This window comes from Schistocerca cancellata, chromosome 6 (assembly GCF_023864275.1).
Source record: "Schistocerca cancellata isolate TAMUIC-IGC-003103 chromosome 6, iqSchCanc2.1, whole genome shotgun sequence".
In the NCBI taxonomy this organism is placed as follows: domain Eukaryota; kingdom Metazoa; phylum Arthropoda; class Insecta; order Orthoptera; family Acrididae; genus Schistocerca; species Schistocerca cancellata.
Genome location: NC_064631.1, coordinates 360,649,030 through 360,665,877, shown reverse-complemented (window position 1 = coordinate 360,665,877; position 16,848 = coordinate 360,649,030). Strand labels below are relative to the sequence as shown.

General features: G+C 38.7%; 1 protein-coding gene across 6 annotated transcripts in view; it reads left to right on the top strand.

The window, feature by feature from the left end:
* Window positions 1–14,099, top strand: part of LOC126190720 (uncharacterized) — a 216,204-nt gene extending 202,105 nt beyond the window's left edge. For all 6 annotated transcript variants that reach the window (XM_049931198.1, XM_049931195.1, XM_049931197.1 and 3 more), the window contains 2 exons: window positions 142–321; window positions 11,733–14,099. In XM_049931198.1, the coding sequence (XP_049787155.1) occupies window positions 142–321; window positions 11,733–13,253 (1,701 nt within the window). In that variant the 3' untranslated portion in view covers window positions 13,254–14,099. The remainder of the gene's footprint in view (window positions 1–141; window positions 322–11,732) is intronic.
* The last annotated feature ends 2,749 nt before the right edge of the window (window positions 14,100–16,848 follow it).

Sequence of the window (16,848 nt, the reverse complement as noted above, 5' to 3'; positions counted from 1 at the left end):
TTGAAGTCATTCCTCGTTGAAGCAATTGCTTTCCTTATTTCTACTCGGAGTGAAACTTTGTCTTATTGAATTGAAATTGCTTTTTATGATTTCATCATGTATGAAATGTTGTATTCAGTACAGTGTAGTATTTCTTTGCAGCCTGTACCTACACGTCAGCGCCGAGCTCTTCTCCGTGCTGCTGGAGTGAGAAAAATTGACTCCCTGGAAAAAGATGAATGCAGGGATATTCGTTCATCTCGTGAATTCTGTGGATGCAGTTGCAAAGGATACTGTGATCCTGATACTTGTAGCTGTTCACAAGCTGGAATAAAATGCCAGGTACAGTACAGTGTCTCCTGCCATAATATTGTACTGAACATCTGTAGAGAGGAGGACATAGATTCCAGTCAACAAGTTTCAGAACACTAATGCACATTATCTACAGAAAAACTTTAGTTTATAAATGGTCATTGTAACATTAATCATTGGTCAGTGAAAGTATTGGCAATTAATAAAATGACTGATTCCATTGCGTTCTGTAGTGATATGAAGATATCTTCTGTACTGAGGTGTGCAGCAGAAACTTTGGAGTATTTTAAACTATAAATTTATGCATGAAGAACTATAGACTTTTTCAAAGAACACTTTGAATTTTTGTTGCTGATAGCTTATGTTTTGAATTCACAGTTGAAACCATTGCCATCTTGGCAGTTGAATTGATGAATTGTTTTATGGTACACAGCGCAGTGTACGTGACAGTCAGCATAGAATGCTGGTCAGTTGAATGCAAAAATACATTACTTGTTTCAACAAAACTTCAACATTGGGCAATGGCCTAGCCACTTTGCAAAAGGTTCATCAGATAGCTCAGAACAGCACAGCAGCTTCAAACAAGTCACCTGATCGGCCATTTATAGTTCACATCCTGGACAACCTTGCAACAGTAAGAATGTTTTCAGGCATTCTTAAAGTCTCAATATGTCTGTCAGAAATGTGCAACATATGTTGCATTTGACTATTAAGTTTATATAAAATGACTGACTTGGGTGCTATAATAATTGATGCTGCATCTCTCCTCTCCAGCTCGAGGAGCTAATTATATACCTCCTATTACTAGTCATTTTTGGGAAGTAGGCACTGAAGTGGTTTGATGGAGAACAGATCCTGGGGCATCACTGATTATACAACTTGTTGCTGAAGTTATTACTCATTTGAAACCAATTTTAATATACTTAGTTTTAGTAGCGTACCGAATACCACAATAAAAAATTAATCACTTCAGAGTGGAACATTAAGTTTGTCTGAATGTTGCATAGATTGTTGGCTTGAACACATTAACAAGCACAGCTGCCAAATAACTGCAAGAGATACTATTTACTGTCTACCCCAGCACTATGCTGTTTGTACATACAGAGCAACAACCACTACTTTAGAAAGTGTTGTAAGCAGGCACAGATTATTTTTAATGCTGGGTGCAGCTGAACCAGTAGTAGCTGCAGTGACACACATCAATAAGCTTAAAACAAAATATAATAAATATTCTGACATGGGAGGATGTAGGATCTTCACAAGTTCCATTCCTATTAAGTGTATTAATAATTGCCTGGAGACAAACGTTGAAATCTCTGTATGCAGCTTCGGGTGATAGTTTCTTAACAGTTTCATTGTCTAATAAAGCTCTTTATCATTTATTGGGCAGAAAATGGGTACTGGACGCCTGCTAATTCTTACCATCGTTAAGACCGACCACATTACATCGTGTATATATGAGAAAGGTGACACTGGCACACCCATTCCAGATGGTTATGTTGCATCAAACTGTAGCAGAGAAAATGAACCATAAGCAGGAACTGTGGTTCCTACAGGATGGTGCAACCATACATAGCATGAACATCCATGACAACCTTGTGCAGAGTGTTTCCAAAAAAGTGGAGGTCATAAACAGTGGCATTCCTCATAATGTTATAGTGAGTGCATACACTGATGCTGAATGTTGCATTGCCAAGAGTGGTGCTCGCATGGAGGGCATAATTTATAAAAAGTTACATTCATAATGAATAGGTATGAGTGCTCTTTGAAATTGAAATTAATAAGACTTTTAAAATATAATATAATGGCAAAGATGTCATCAGTGTATCGAAACCAAACAATGGTTTGAAGGCTTATGAATCCCAGGAAAGCCCCGTCCAAGTGACCCATGAAAAGGTTGCCATAGGAAGGAGCCATGACTATAAACCTGATCTGTATGTATGCCTGCCCCTCAAAGATAAAGTTTCATAAGTATTAAGTTGGTTAAGGCAAGCAGGAAGCATGTCATAGGTTTGGAAGTAGGTGGGCACTGTTTGAGGTAATGTTCAGCAGCAAACCAGCCATCTACATGGGCAATGTTTGTATAGAGGAGGTTGCATCAATGGTGGTCAAGAAGAATTGGTTTGTGTTTCTTAGCAAGAAGGCAAAAAGGTGGGAGTGCATGGTTTGGGTGGGATAAGAAATTCTATGGATTGTCATGACCTCATTGCGTTTCTTCACACGTGCCATCTAGATTATCCTTCCTGATCCAGTTTCTCAAAACTCCCTAGGTGGGAACTGGCGCTACAACATAAGCTCAATTCTAGTTCCTCACCTGGCCTAAATTTCCACCTGTCTAATTCCCCCCTCCCTGTCCACTGTGCATAACACCATATTGACTCTTGGACAATTATTTTCTCCCCAGTAATCTCTGGCTTTTATATTACCATATCTTCCACCTTTAAGTTATCAGGGTTTCAGATCTTGTACGGTGCTGGCACTGATAGTCAATCTTTCCTTCTCTTGCTGTTCAGTAAGTTTCCTCTGATCGTGGGTGACTTTTCTGCAGCTACCCCCATTTCCTAAACCTCGCCATTCCTTTTCCTCCATCCCTCTTCCTTTCCCTTCAACCCTTCTGTCAGGAGGAGGAGCCACTGGCTCCAAAAGCTTGTGTATCTCCATATCTATTGTGTGCATTTTCTCCCACCACCACTAGGTGAGTAGAGATTTTATCTATCCAATTGAAGCGTCATTGTAGCTTGTTCACTGATGTTTCTCATTACCTGTTGTTATTGCACCATGTAAAACAGCTAACAATAAGAAGCTGAGTGATACAGAACTTCAATAGCTATCTAAAGTAGAGAAATCATATTGGTATGAGTTCATTATAATCAGACTCTAAACAGTGTGTCTAAAATTCATTTTAAGCTTAACAGTCTACTGAAGATTCAAACACAGATGTCTGTGAATGCAAGGAAGATAATGACAATGTAGGTGCTACGAACAGTGATGTGTAATGTGTGGAATGAAATTTCTCAGAGCCACCTGTATCTGTGTTCAATGAGAAGGTGAGTTGAGGGTATGATTTTGTGGGAGCTGTGGTGATACTAGTGTAGTGGCAAAAACTATAAATGGCATTCCCATAGCAATTCTTTTATTGGGGCATTTGTCTGAGCCATGTTTAGAAGCTGAAAAGTGATAAGAGGGTCAATTATCGCTGTTTGAATTTTCTTTGCTGGGGTCAACGATGGATGTCGAAAGTTTTATTGTTGAAAAACTTTCGAAGCATGCATTGCTGGGCCAGAAAGATAAAGTCATAATTATGTTCGTTTTGGACAAATTTTGTCTTAAAGTGACAGTTACATTCAAAATAACACATGTGAAAGTTTAGTTTCACAACAACATGTGTAATAAGTAACATTAGATTCTGACAAAGATAAGTTTTGGAGAGATCATGAAAATTTTAGCCCCATTATTTGGGGACTTCTTGCGGAAGCTTGGTTAGGTGATGTGTTTATTGGTTGTGAAGTAGTTTTCACTATGAGATGATGATCAATGTATTCTCTGTCAAATACTCAATTGTGTAGAAAGCAAATGCATTTAATAATATTGTTAGCCACATCTACCGAAGTTTGTTCTCATAAAAGCCTGACCAGTAGACATACATTGGGTGGGATTGGCATTCAGTAAAACATGCTTTGTTTTCTTTTTTCAAATTATTGTTTATTTATGTTTATGCATTGTGCTTTTCAATAGTAACGTATTTAGCTTTTTAGCAACTCCAGTATAATATAAATTGAAAAAACTTGGGTGATGAATTTAGAGCTACCTTGGCTTCCATACCAAACCTAAGTAAATAAATAAATTAATTGCTCAGCACCCTGCTGTTATCAAAGCTCTGCCACAAACATGTTATTAAAGCTAAGAGCCGTGGTTCACTTCACTTGCTGCTCTCTTTGACACACTCATCACAGTTCTAAAATAAACGTACCCTTAGAAACAGATTGCAAAATTTTGTAATTGATGGACTTATTCATTTGTTAATAGAATGTTACTAGAATAAAAATCATTTTTACACTGTCACATAGTGATGATTTGTTATGAACGAAATAGATTTTGCTGGTTATTGAGATATCTGCACTTCAGAAAACTCATTGCTACCATTACTAATTCTACAATGGTAGACCATTTGTGGATCATTTAACAACATCGTGGAACATTAAGCTCTATGAATCCAATTCTTTGGTTCTCAAAATAAAGAAAAGATCTATTGCAGCAAGTCAGCAGACAAGACAGAAATAGGTTATGCATCTGGAGTTGTACACCTGATGATGGAAACCACCTTGACAAAGGACATGCATTTTATTTAGATTATCTTTATAGGTCTGTAGCTCTTGACAAAAGTGGTGTCTACTTATAAAACCTATGTGTGAAACATTACCTAATGACAGATGCTCTTGTGGAAGCAATATATCAGTCAATCCATACAGTTTCCAAACCTTGAGTGGAACATCAGTGGCATATTAAATAATTGTGATTGAGGCGGTGGAGGAGGAGGAGGAAGAAGAAAAAGAAAAGAAGAAGAAAAAACTACTTCATGAATAAACATATAGTTATGTTTGATGTAACAACAATCTTGTTCCACACATCAGCATGGGATGCTGTCACCAAAAAGAATGTAAAATTCTTTAGATGCAACAATAATTTTGTCAGGGACATTGCCTATAATCTTAGTGTTGCAGGGGACTGGATTCTTGACATAAGGAAACTACAAAGAACTTCACCAACTCATTTATGTTTCAATGAGCACCCCTGACATTGCATTTAAATAACACAATCTCTTGTAAAAAGTTTTCCTGAGAAAGGTGGAGGTTATCACTGAAGGCATGAATTTTCATTCAAGTATACCAAGAATAATTTTTGTATGACGGTGTACTTATTTGCAAGTAGAGTGTCAAAATGAATTCCTTGCCATTTCTAATATGCACCGTGCTGAAATGGTTAAAGTTTCTTCTAAATTTAAGGTAGTCAGAAACTAAAATAGGTGGTAAGTCGGGCATTGATCAGTACAATCAAAAACTTTCATATTATTCTGCTGTGCTAAATCTTATTAGATGGCAAGAAAAGATTGCTTTACATACTGTGGAAATGTAACTGAACAACACAGATCTGTTTTACATTCAGATAACTGGAAGGTGTAACATATTTTCTTTTAGAGGAAACTTTCTTCAAGCATTGATAGGAATAAGATGCTAGTCATCCAGTAGAAAACTAAAACAGATGTCCCCTCAGGGGGCTCGCTGCTCTTTAGCTGGTTTGTGATTAGCTCCCATGGGTCCCCAGCCTTTGCAGCATCTTTTCCCTTCTGTGCTGCATGTCTATCATCTTGCTATTCTTTTTCACCTCCCTTGGGGAACATATCTGAGATGTTTTTGGAAATGTTCTGCACTGTCCGTAGCTGACATAAGAACAGCCTCACCTTTTTTTTCGTTCACCTTCTCGTATCCTCCCTCTACATTGACGTTTGAGGCTCCTCTCTTTTCGTCTACCTCCCTGTGCATCCTGCAGGCCATCACATGTGTCTGACACGTAACAAGCGACTGGGTAGGTCCCAGCCCCGGGCCGACAGGTAGGGTTAGCATGTATTCCATGCTATAGGCGAGGCCTAGGGAGGGGCTATTGCCTGAGCTACTACCTTCCCAAACTGCCGATTCGTCCATCTGTCAGGTGTTTGGGAGTTGTGACCTGAGGTGTGAACAATCACCAAACGTGGGTGTGCCCCATTGTGAAGGGGATCCCCAATTGGAAGGAGCGCGCCATCGGAAATGCGGGCAATCATGCTGGTTTTTCTTGCAATGAGCCAGTCATCATCTTTGCAGTCCATGTCCACCAAATGTAAATGCAACGAAGCTATCAATTCAAATGCCCTCCTAGCTGCACCACAGTTCCTCGTGGTTTCCTGAACTGAAGATGGTCAGTCCTTTGCAATGGTAAATTCGTTTCTAATTCAGAAAGGTGTTGATGCAACTACCAGCCCCATGAAATCCTGCTCTCATTTATGCAATGGCACTTTGCTTTTGGAGACTACTTCTGATTCTCAAGCACAACTACTACTTGCCACATTGCTTCTCCACACCTATTCTGTTTGCCGCAAGCTATAGAACTGTGAATTCTTCCCATGGAGTTATTTACACTAGGCTCCTCAACAGTCTGACCGAGGCCGAAATCGAAACCTATGTCTCGGATCAGGGTGTCATTGCCGTCCATCGGGTGATGAAAAAGTTAGATGCCTCCTTAGTGCCCACATATACTCTTTTTCTTACCATTGATAGAGTGGTGCTTCTTTCCAAGATCACTCAGGTTATGAAGTTATCACACTCCAACTGTACATTCCAAACCCAATGCACTGTACGAGTGTCATCATTTCAACCACACTCAACTGTCTTGTCGACACCCAGCCATATGTGTAACTTGCGGTAGGGATGCGCACGAGGTCAGTTGTTCACCTCCTTCATCCCGCTCTGTCAACTGCAGTGACGACCACGCCGCCACCTTTCGTGATTGTCCTTTGTATCTCGACGAGTGGTGATGTCCAGGAAATCTGGGTAAAGGAAAAAATATCTTACCCAGTTGCTCGTTATTGGCTAGTCACAAACTTTGCGTTCTACAGCCTGGCACTTACAGTACTGTTCTTGCTACTCCTAGCTCCTTAAAGGGCATGGCCACACAGACATGTGACGTCGTATTCAGCTCTGAGGTTTTGAAATCACCCATGTCATGTTAGCATCACTGTCTCCTCGTCCGGCTGTGCAACAAGCCATCAAACTGTCGCCTTGTGGGGTGAAGTCACAAGCTATACAAGTGGCAGGCTGGAAAGGACAGAAGGAACACTCCTGTGAAGACTTCCTATGTCCCTCTAGCCAACCAATGCCTGAATCTTCCTCCAGTAACCAGAAAGGCTCGAATAAGTCCAAAAAAGGCAAACGGTCTTCTCCTTTGCGGATTCGAAGATCCTCTTAGTGTCATCACGTGATACCCTCGCCCAGCCGACCTCCATGTCACCAGTGCGCACCATCAATCATGTTTGTGCGTTGGATTCTGCAGCAGAAGAAAGGCGACGCTTCTGTGGACCTCAGGGAGCAGGACACTCCTGCCTCTGTGCCCTGTAGCAGCAAGTCTTCACAGGCTGGCACTCGGCAGCTGCTGATGTGACACCCTTTCATTTTTTCCTCATCATGAGTCTCTTCCAATCGAATGTTTGCAGCTCTCAGAATCACAGTGTCCACTTGTTCTCTGCCTTCAGGAAACAAAATTGCGTCCTCATGATCGGTTTGAACTTTCGCATTTCTTCCTGGTTTGTTTTGACCACCTCCCTGACGTCAATATTCCATGCCATGGGGGAGTCGTGCTGCTCATATGGAAGCAACTGCTTGGTATCTTTAATGCACACCATCCCCTTTGGGGTTCTCGCAGAACCTGTCCAAGAGACGCCCTCTTGGCTGACCCTCTTAATCAACTTAACCTCTTCTGCCTTAACACAGGAGCACCCATGTTCCTTTCAGACTCCTTGCACACCTATTTCCATTTGGACCTATCCTGTACTGCCCATCATCTTGAGTGGTCCATTCTCTCTGACACATACTCCAGCGACCATTTCCCATGTGCTATCTATTTGCTGACTCCTACCTTACCTGCGTGCACAGCCAAAATGGCAGCTTACTTAGGCTGACTGGAGGCTTTACTGCTCCTTGGCAACCTTCGACGAAAAAGATTTCCCCAGTTGTGATGACCAGGTGGAATATCTTACACATGTTTTCCTTACTGCTGCAGAATGTTCCGTTTCTCACACATCCTCATTACCATGCCATGTCCCAGTCACTTGGTGGACTGAGGCATGGCGTGACGTAGTTCACATGTGGAGACATGCTCTCCACATTTTTAACTGTCATCCTACGATGGAAAACTGCATTCATTATAAACAGATGCATGCACAGTGTCATCATGTTCTTCAGGATAGCAAAAAAGCTAGCTGGATTTTGTTCACTAGTTCTTTTAACAGTTCCATTCCCTTTTCTTTCATGTGGGCCAACCTCTGACATCTTTTCTCTCTGGCACCAAGATCAGTTCCCCTATTTCCAGCCTGACGGTAGCAGACAATGTCATCGTGGACCCAATTGCTATCTCCAACATGTTGGGCCACCATTTTGCGGAGATTTTGAGCTCCTCCCACTGTCACCCTGCCTTCCTACTTCGGAAATAAGTGGAGGTGGTTTGGACAGTATCCTTCTCTTCTCAGACTCGTGAGTGCTACAATGCTGCCTTTACTACAAGGGAGCTAGATCATGCTCTCACTTCATCCTGATCCTCCACTCCAGAGCCAGATGCTGTTAACATTCAGATGTTGCAGCACCTTTCTCCTGTGGGCAAGCACTTTCTGCTTAATACATACAACTGCATCTGGGCAGAGGGCATGTTTGCCAGACGCTGGCATGAAGCCACTGTCATAACCTAAGCCCGGTAAGGACAATCACCTTCCTTCTAACTGCTGGCCTCATTTCTCTCAACAGCTGCGTTTGCAAGGTGATGGACCTCCTGATTCTTGCCTGGCTGGTACGGTGGCTCAAGTCTTGCCATTTACTACCATTGCACAGTGTGGATTTTGAGTGCACTGTTCTGCAGTTGACCTTCTCATCACTTTGTCCACCTATGTCATGAATAGTTTTCTGCGGAAATTCAAGACTGACCATTTTTTTCGATTTGGAGAAAGCCTGAGACGTGCTGGAGGACTGGTATCCTTCGTACTCTCTACATGTGGGGCTTCTGTGGCCATCTGCCCCATTTTGTTCAGGAATTTTTAAAAGGCTGAGTTTTTAAGGTTGTGTGGGTTCTGCCTTGTCAGACACCTTTATCCAGGAAAGCGGTGTGCCTTGGGGTTGTGTCCTGAGCGTCAGGTTATTAAGCATATCCCAGCGGCTGGGACGACTACCTCTCGACCCTCCCACTGCGAGATCATTTTAACTAGGTGCGCTTATTGGGCACTGTCTTTTTAGCCATTGTCATTTGTTAAGTGTAATGTGCACCACTTTGTGCACATTGAGCCCAACTTTTAACTGTCCGCCATTTCTGACATAATGCTCTTTTTTTAGTAGGTTACATTTCCATATGTGTTTGCTGAGCTGTCGACTGCGTTTTACTTTTTATCCATCGTAGCAATATGACAAAGGCCATTTAATTTTTAGTTCTGGACCTCCGTTTCTCTATGGCGTATTTTATAGACCTTTCTCCACATCCCTGTTTTTAGCTGTCTTCTCTTCCATCGATTTGGGTTGACATGTAGGTGTTCTAACTCCACTCTTTGTCTTTTGTGTTCTACAGTTTTGACATGGGCACATCTGACAAAAACAAACAAATAAAACAGAAGGCAGGTTTCATCGTGTAAAGGCTACTCCTGTCACTCAGAAAAAAAGTATTATTACCGAAGCTGTAGCGTCGAACATGACAGAAGATACAGTATAAATCATTCTAAGAGGGGGACATAAAAAAGTATGTTTTGTAGGAGAATACTTAGATATTATGATAAATAAAAATAACCTGATCTTGTATTTCCTTCTGTAATACTTATGTCTAAAACTGTCAGTTCTATGAACTTGTTTATTTAGTTTTAATAATTTAATCTAAAATAAAAACTATGTACCACCATGACCTGTAAATTATATATTTTGGTAATCAGTGTTTTTGTACCTGGCTTTATGTAGAAATCGTTTGTACGAGTTTGCCACATTTAGTCAGTTTCTTGGGTATTGGGCAAATCTATCATAACATTTATGTGTTATGTCATTTGTAGCTCTTGGAATTGATACATGCAGCCATCGAAAGGAAGCATGCTTCCATACTCTCAGAATAGTAAGCTGAAAGAGTGGTAATCATTGCATTCCGGTGGGGAAAGTGTTAGAAATTTGAAGTAAGTTTGAAGGAAACAAGATTAAAGCGTGTAGTTTTAGAGTGCTATTGTGAAAGTGGTATGCGGTAGACAGGTCAAATTTGAAGTAGTTTGAAGGAAACAAGATTAAAGCGTGTAGTTTTAGAGTGCTATTGTGAAAGTGGTATGCGGTAGACAGGTCTTGGGAGTTAATATAGTGGTCAAAATAGATAAAACAGAACAGCACTTTACACAAAAGAAGAGCAGAAACATTAAGAGAGAATATTTTTGACCTGAAAGAACATGAATTGTCGATTGCATTTGTCCTGTTAAAGAAATGCAGTTGTAGGCATCTGTCATTTCACAGTATGTTGTCAGCCATAAAGCAACAATCCTAAGTAGCTTGTTGGTTAGAATTTACCATAACTTTTTCTATCTGCTGACAGAGAAACTAATCCTAACAAGTAATTCAAAGATAAATAACCATGTGCATTAAGTGAGCTGAAAGAAAAAGGCATGGAAAAATTGAGATACAGTTTTGAAGACAGTGACAAACCCGTTGTGCTTTGTTCCTTGTCTTTCTTTGTTGAACATTTTAAGCTTTCATCAAGTTCAAGATTTACTTCTGTTATATGGAGCAGTTATAAAACGTATATGAATGCTAGGAATTTTGTATCAGAACAACTCTCTACTTTTACTTTGTTTTCAGTAATAAAACATTAAATCTGTTTGTAACACAACTTGTTGCACCAAATGACAGTGATGTAGATGGTTTTCTACATTTATTACTGGAAATTGTGGAATTACAGAAAAGTATTGACTGATATACAGTTGTCATGTTGGCTTAAGTCAATGCTTGGATGCAAAACCCCAGCACTGTTAGGGACTAGCAGCTGTTGGGATCATTTTCATTTTCAGAAGTACATTGTTGTTGCAAGGCAATATGATTAGTGGTAGTGTGTGTGCACTCACTTCAAAATATTAATCACTATTATAATTTAAGGTAATGCAACACCTGTTTGTAACCAGTGTTTTTTCAATCGCCACACAAGAGGTAATGTTTCAATCAGAATTATAATTTTGTCAAGAAACTGCTTTATGTGTAGTACCAGAGCAACCAATGGTTCTTTCGCCAATTTTTTGTTTCTCCTTTGTTGTAACTCACAATTTTGTAATCTAGTTGCACTACCAGGAGTCAATTATGCATCTTCTTCACTAGGCTGCCAGTGGTTGCAGTGGTTATGTGATAGAATTATTTCTTTGAAAATGTCTGAGCATGTGTAAATATTAACCACTGTTTTGCAGTATGGTGCAGTACCAAAACATGATACACACTATTTTCAGGCTGCTTTTTACATGAGATAATAATTCATTCAAAATTGTATTATTGCACGCTATGGCTGTAAAAATTAATGTATATTTATATTACTACTACTACAACCACCTCCACTGCTGGTAAACTCTTAACTTTCATGTGGAATTGCTTTCATTTAGAAAATTATACAGTTACATCCTACTTACATTTGCTGTTGGATTTTTCCAGGTTGATCGATTAAATTTTCCATGTGGCTGTACAAGAGATGGCTGTGCTAACTCAAGCGGACGTATAGAGTTTAATCCAGTGAGGGTACGCACACACTTCATTCACACTCTGATGAGATTGGAGTTGGAGAAAAAACAGAAATTGGAAGATGAAGAAAGCGTTGGGAGCAAGCATAGGCATCTGTCACCAAGAGTCACTTGGAGTGAAGATACCCATGTACGGTGCAACTCGAGCAGATATGAAAGTTCTGGGAAATCTGTGCATGTCAGTACTGTAAACAATGTGTCACCACGTAAGTTCAATGGCAATTTACTACGTGAAGCTGCAGTAGGTTCACATATTGAGTCAGACTCTTGTGTCCATTCTGGAAGCTTCAACAATGTGCAGTACAGAACACAAGCAGAACCTCGTGTATCGAGCAGTTCAGACATTCAGGGAACAAATTCGAGTTATTCAGGTATAGTAGGGGATTTACCTGCAAGAGAAGATTCTTTAGATCTGTATGTGTTCAGAGATGAATGCTATTCTGAAGAAAACAGTACAGAACTATCAGTGGATCAACTGGAGAGCAATGGTGTTAATCATAGTAAGTTCAACTCCCACCATTCAAACCTTCCTCTCCACCAGCAACGAAAACTGCAGAGTCCTGTCCATCATGAGTATGGAGCTGATAATAATTTTCATATCACTCAAAGTACAAATGTGAATCGAGGATTTAATGGTTCTGCAGTTTTGCAAGGCAGTGGGTTTTGCGAAACTGTTCAAACAAATTACACTCAGTCACAGACTGCAGCATCTGATGTTATTGGACTTTATGCTAATGAGCAGGCAGCAAAGTACCATCCGTATTCATCTTCATTTCCCACTTTCACTTCACACCACCATCTTCAGACAGGCTCCTTTGGTCACTACAGTTCACTTTACAATTCAGAATTTAGTCCAAAAAATGATGTTCAAGTGCTGGACAGTGAAAGTTACAAAGGGAGAGTGGACTTAAATGCATCTAATGCACAATATAGTGAGCAACATCCAACACACCCTTCAAACAACAGTGTTTACCATGGATTTTCCTCTGTACCAAGTGCAAGGGAAAGCTATTCTCAAGACCACATCTCTTCAAGAGATGTGAATGGTAAAAACATGGTATCAACAGACATTGTACAGAACAATCATTATACCAATCTACATACAGTGTGTTCACTTAGCAATAAGTTGGAACCTTTCTCAGAGTTGCTGCAAGGACGATATTCTTATATTAATGGTGGGAATACTCCATCAAATGGTGTTCCCTTTGAAGAGTCTAGTAACTCCGTGCAGGGTCCATCTGCAACTTTTAATAGTAATGTGACAGCAGAACAGTTGCCGCAAAACAGCATGACTTCTGGCACGGAGTCATCGTGCAATGTGAGCAAAGCTCCACTTGTTACTAATAACACAGGTTCCAGTGGTGGGACAGATGACTGTGATGAAAATTTTGGTGAAATTATTAAGAAATCTATGGTGGAAACTGTGTCTGCCTAATTTATGTTTGTTCTGGTGTATTTATAAAAAAGTATATATTGTAGTTATGATTCATTTCAGAAAAATGTAAAAATGTTTTAAATATATTGTATACTTTCAAAGAAGTTACTGTGCAGTGTATGATAACAACCCATGTTATATTTATTTTTCATCAAAAATATGAACCCATAAAAGAAAATGAAAATTTGTTTTAAACAAACCAAAAGAAACATACCTTTTGATTGCACTTCCTAATATTTACATTTGGTTGCTTTGAAACAAATTTCTGTAGATTGCCTAGAATTAGAGGGCAGGACAGGATATATAACAACAAATTCTCTTACATAATACACAATAAAATTGTAACATTGTTTTAATGCAGTCTATTTTCACACTTATTTTTACAATGGATAACCCATTTCATTCTTTCAAAAAAAGTCTTAAGATCTGATAAAATAAATGAGACATGCTAAATTTGCTAACTGATCTCTGAAACACACACAACAAATAAAACAGTTTATACAATAAACACTGTTGTAGCTGCAGGGCAATGAATGGTTCATGCGCTGTATATTGTCGGTATAAGTTGTAATGCAGCACAGCTCTACAACTGTGATGGGTATCGTATATCTCACATATATTTGAGATAAACTAAATGAGGTCAAACTTAGCACATCTTTCATTTATTTTACCAGACGTGAAGTTGTTCAGTTAAGAACAAAATTGGTAATCAATGTAAACATAACTATGACAACAGACTCTGTTAAAATATGGTATTCTAATTTTGTTATAACAAATTTTCTGATTGATAACATGTCAAGGTTTTAATAATAAAACTGTTGTTTGCTGTCAGAGCATATTCAAAATGCTAGAAAATTTTGTATAAGAATATTTACTCTCAAAGTAAGTTGCCATGGCTTTCTTGAGGGACAGAAACTGTGTACAATCACATGTGAATTGAGAGGTTTTCTGATACACTTCTCCATACTTCCTGAGCAGAAATAATATTTATTGAGATATACAGCAACTGTTTGAAATTTATAACAGATTATTTATTATAGTCACAATGATGATATAATACAGTTGATTAATGGTTTTGGCCGTTAGGAGCCACTTTACACTTGTTTCAGCATAACATGTCAACATCATCACTGACTCTTGCTACTGTATTTTAATGGTAGAAACAGCTACACATGGCAATCTCAGTTAGTACTGTAATAAATAATCGGTTATGTGTATCTTACCTTTAATGTTATGAAATGAAATGAAAAGAGAAAGAGGTAAGTATTAATCTAATACACAGATATCTTTTGTAAAAGTTTTCACATACCACATTGACAATAGAAACAAGAAGTTGTGTTTTATTAAGGCAGTAGCAGACTGCTGTGCACAACATTCAAGAAAAAACAAAACTTATTTGAGATACAGATGTTCTTGGGTTATACCTAATGTTTTTACTCAATTTTTTGCTTCCTTATAATGACTGCTCTCCATAGCACACTTTATCATATTTCTTTCCTCTCTTCTTCTCTGGCAGGTCATTACTTCCTTCTTACACACACACACACACACACACACACACACACACACACACACACATTCCACCACATTCTGTATCCAACAAGGAAATGTGTAGAAAAAATTAGGGTTGGGTTTATTTTATTTTATTACATGCCTTTACAGCCATATTAGATAACATTTCATTTCTTGCCTCAGTTAACAGTTTGTTATAATGTGAGTAATAATTTTATTTGAAATTTGGAATAAAATCTCTCTTCAGTGTTGTCATTCCTTGCAGTTGCTTAGTGATATTTCACAAGTGTCACTTACAATTTGTTATAATTGTGGAATTCAAGCAGAGAGAACATGTAGAAGCAGTAAACAGTTTTAATGGACACACTGCAAAATATTTAAATTAAACCTTACTTCACTCTTGTAGTATTTGCTTTACTAACACAAAAGAATGCTACTTCAGTTGTTATCCATAACATATTTCTGCATGAGGTTTGCTAATAAGTGTAGATTATTTCTGGTATCCTCATTTAATTTCTCAATTGAATCATCTAAAATTCTTTCCTCTTGTTCCATCATATAATTCTTTTTCTGTGTTACAGTCCATTCAACTGTACTGGTATTTTGTCTCATGAAACAACGTCGGCCTTGATACACCACGTAAGCCATATGCTGGAGTAAAATGAAACAATTTTCACATAAATACAGATATATCAAGCACAAACAATATTATCTACATTTCATAAATTGTGCAAGTTTATGGTACTATGAAAGGCAGCTATCTTCTAATGGATTTACTGGGGTTGGTAGTAAAATTGGAGGGTAGGGAAAGGGCTAGTAAATTAAGGAAAAAAACTGCAAGCTGAAACAATGCATGCCATAAGAAAGAAAAAGAACAATTACAAGCTTTGATTTCTGTGGTCATTCTCAGCTTCATTAACTGCATTATCATATTTCAAAATTCATGTGTACAGCAAAGTGGTCACAAACTGGAAAGATTTTGCTGAAAAAAAGGACTTGCACGGGAAGGTATGTGTTTTGAAGAAAATTATCTGGTACTTACCATAAGGGGATGCACACGAACTTCTATGACATATAAGTGAATTTTTGAAATGTCAACTGGTTTGTCACCAGGTTTTAAAACTGGAGTAAAAAGTACTTCATAGGAGTCGGCCCGTACTTCTGGTAATAAGCACTTGCTCATTATTCTATCAATTCCTGTAAGAAACATGTACTTTTTATGTAATAAGGTTCAGTTACACGGAAATGGAAGAATCTGTTCCATATATATATCAGAAAATATTCAGATCATCATAAGTGGCCCAAATAAAAGTCCATAAGGAGAAAAGTTGACCATTAAAAAGTGTATTTCCACATATCACGTTTTACAAATATTACAATAAAGTCAGTAAGCACATAACTTAGGTAAAGGAATTTTTACTATGTTAATAAAGAAATACCTACTCCATTAATTTGTATATTCTTTTATTTGTGTATTGTAAACACTGCTCACTTCAAAAATTGAAGAAAGATGATAGCTGTTGATTGTTTTGTAAAAATTTCTGTCTTCCTTGTAAAAATAAAAAAGTGGTTATTTGTGAGGTACAAGGGTCTAATAGAACTGGATACCATGAATGAAGGAAGCAACTGTTGCTGAGGGAGCATATAAAAAATGAACCTCAAAATGCCACAGATCTTTATCAGGAATAGTTCAGTGAGCAGGATGTATACGCTCCAGGACATCCAGGAAAAACCCAGGAATTTTTACAACCGGGAGAAAACTGGGAAAACCCAGGAATTTTTCGTTGTTTTAGAGTTTAGTTCAACTCTGAAACTGATAAACAGAAAAATGCGTCAAAGGCTTTAGGACAGAGACTATGGAATACTTCGTAACAATAAACTGCTGTTGACAAGCATGATGTCACAACTGTTTGCATTAAGTTCATTTGAGTAGTTGCCTGAGGGCTCAAGCGCATATGCAGTACCTTCCGGCTACTTGAAGTGTGGCTGTTAGCTGTATTAGCAGTAGCAACAAGTGCCCAGATGCTATCCGGGAAAATTTTTCTGGTCTGCCCAAGCTGCCAGATTGCCGCATATGCATGGA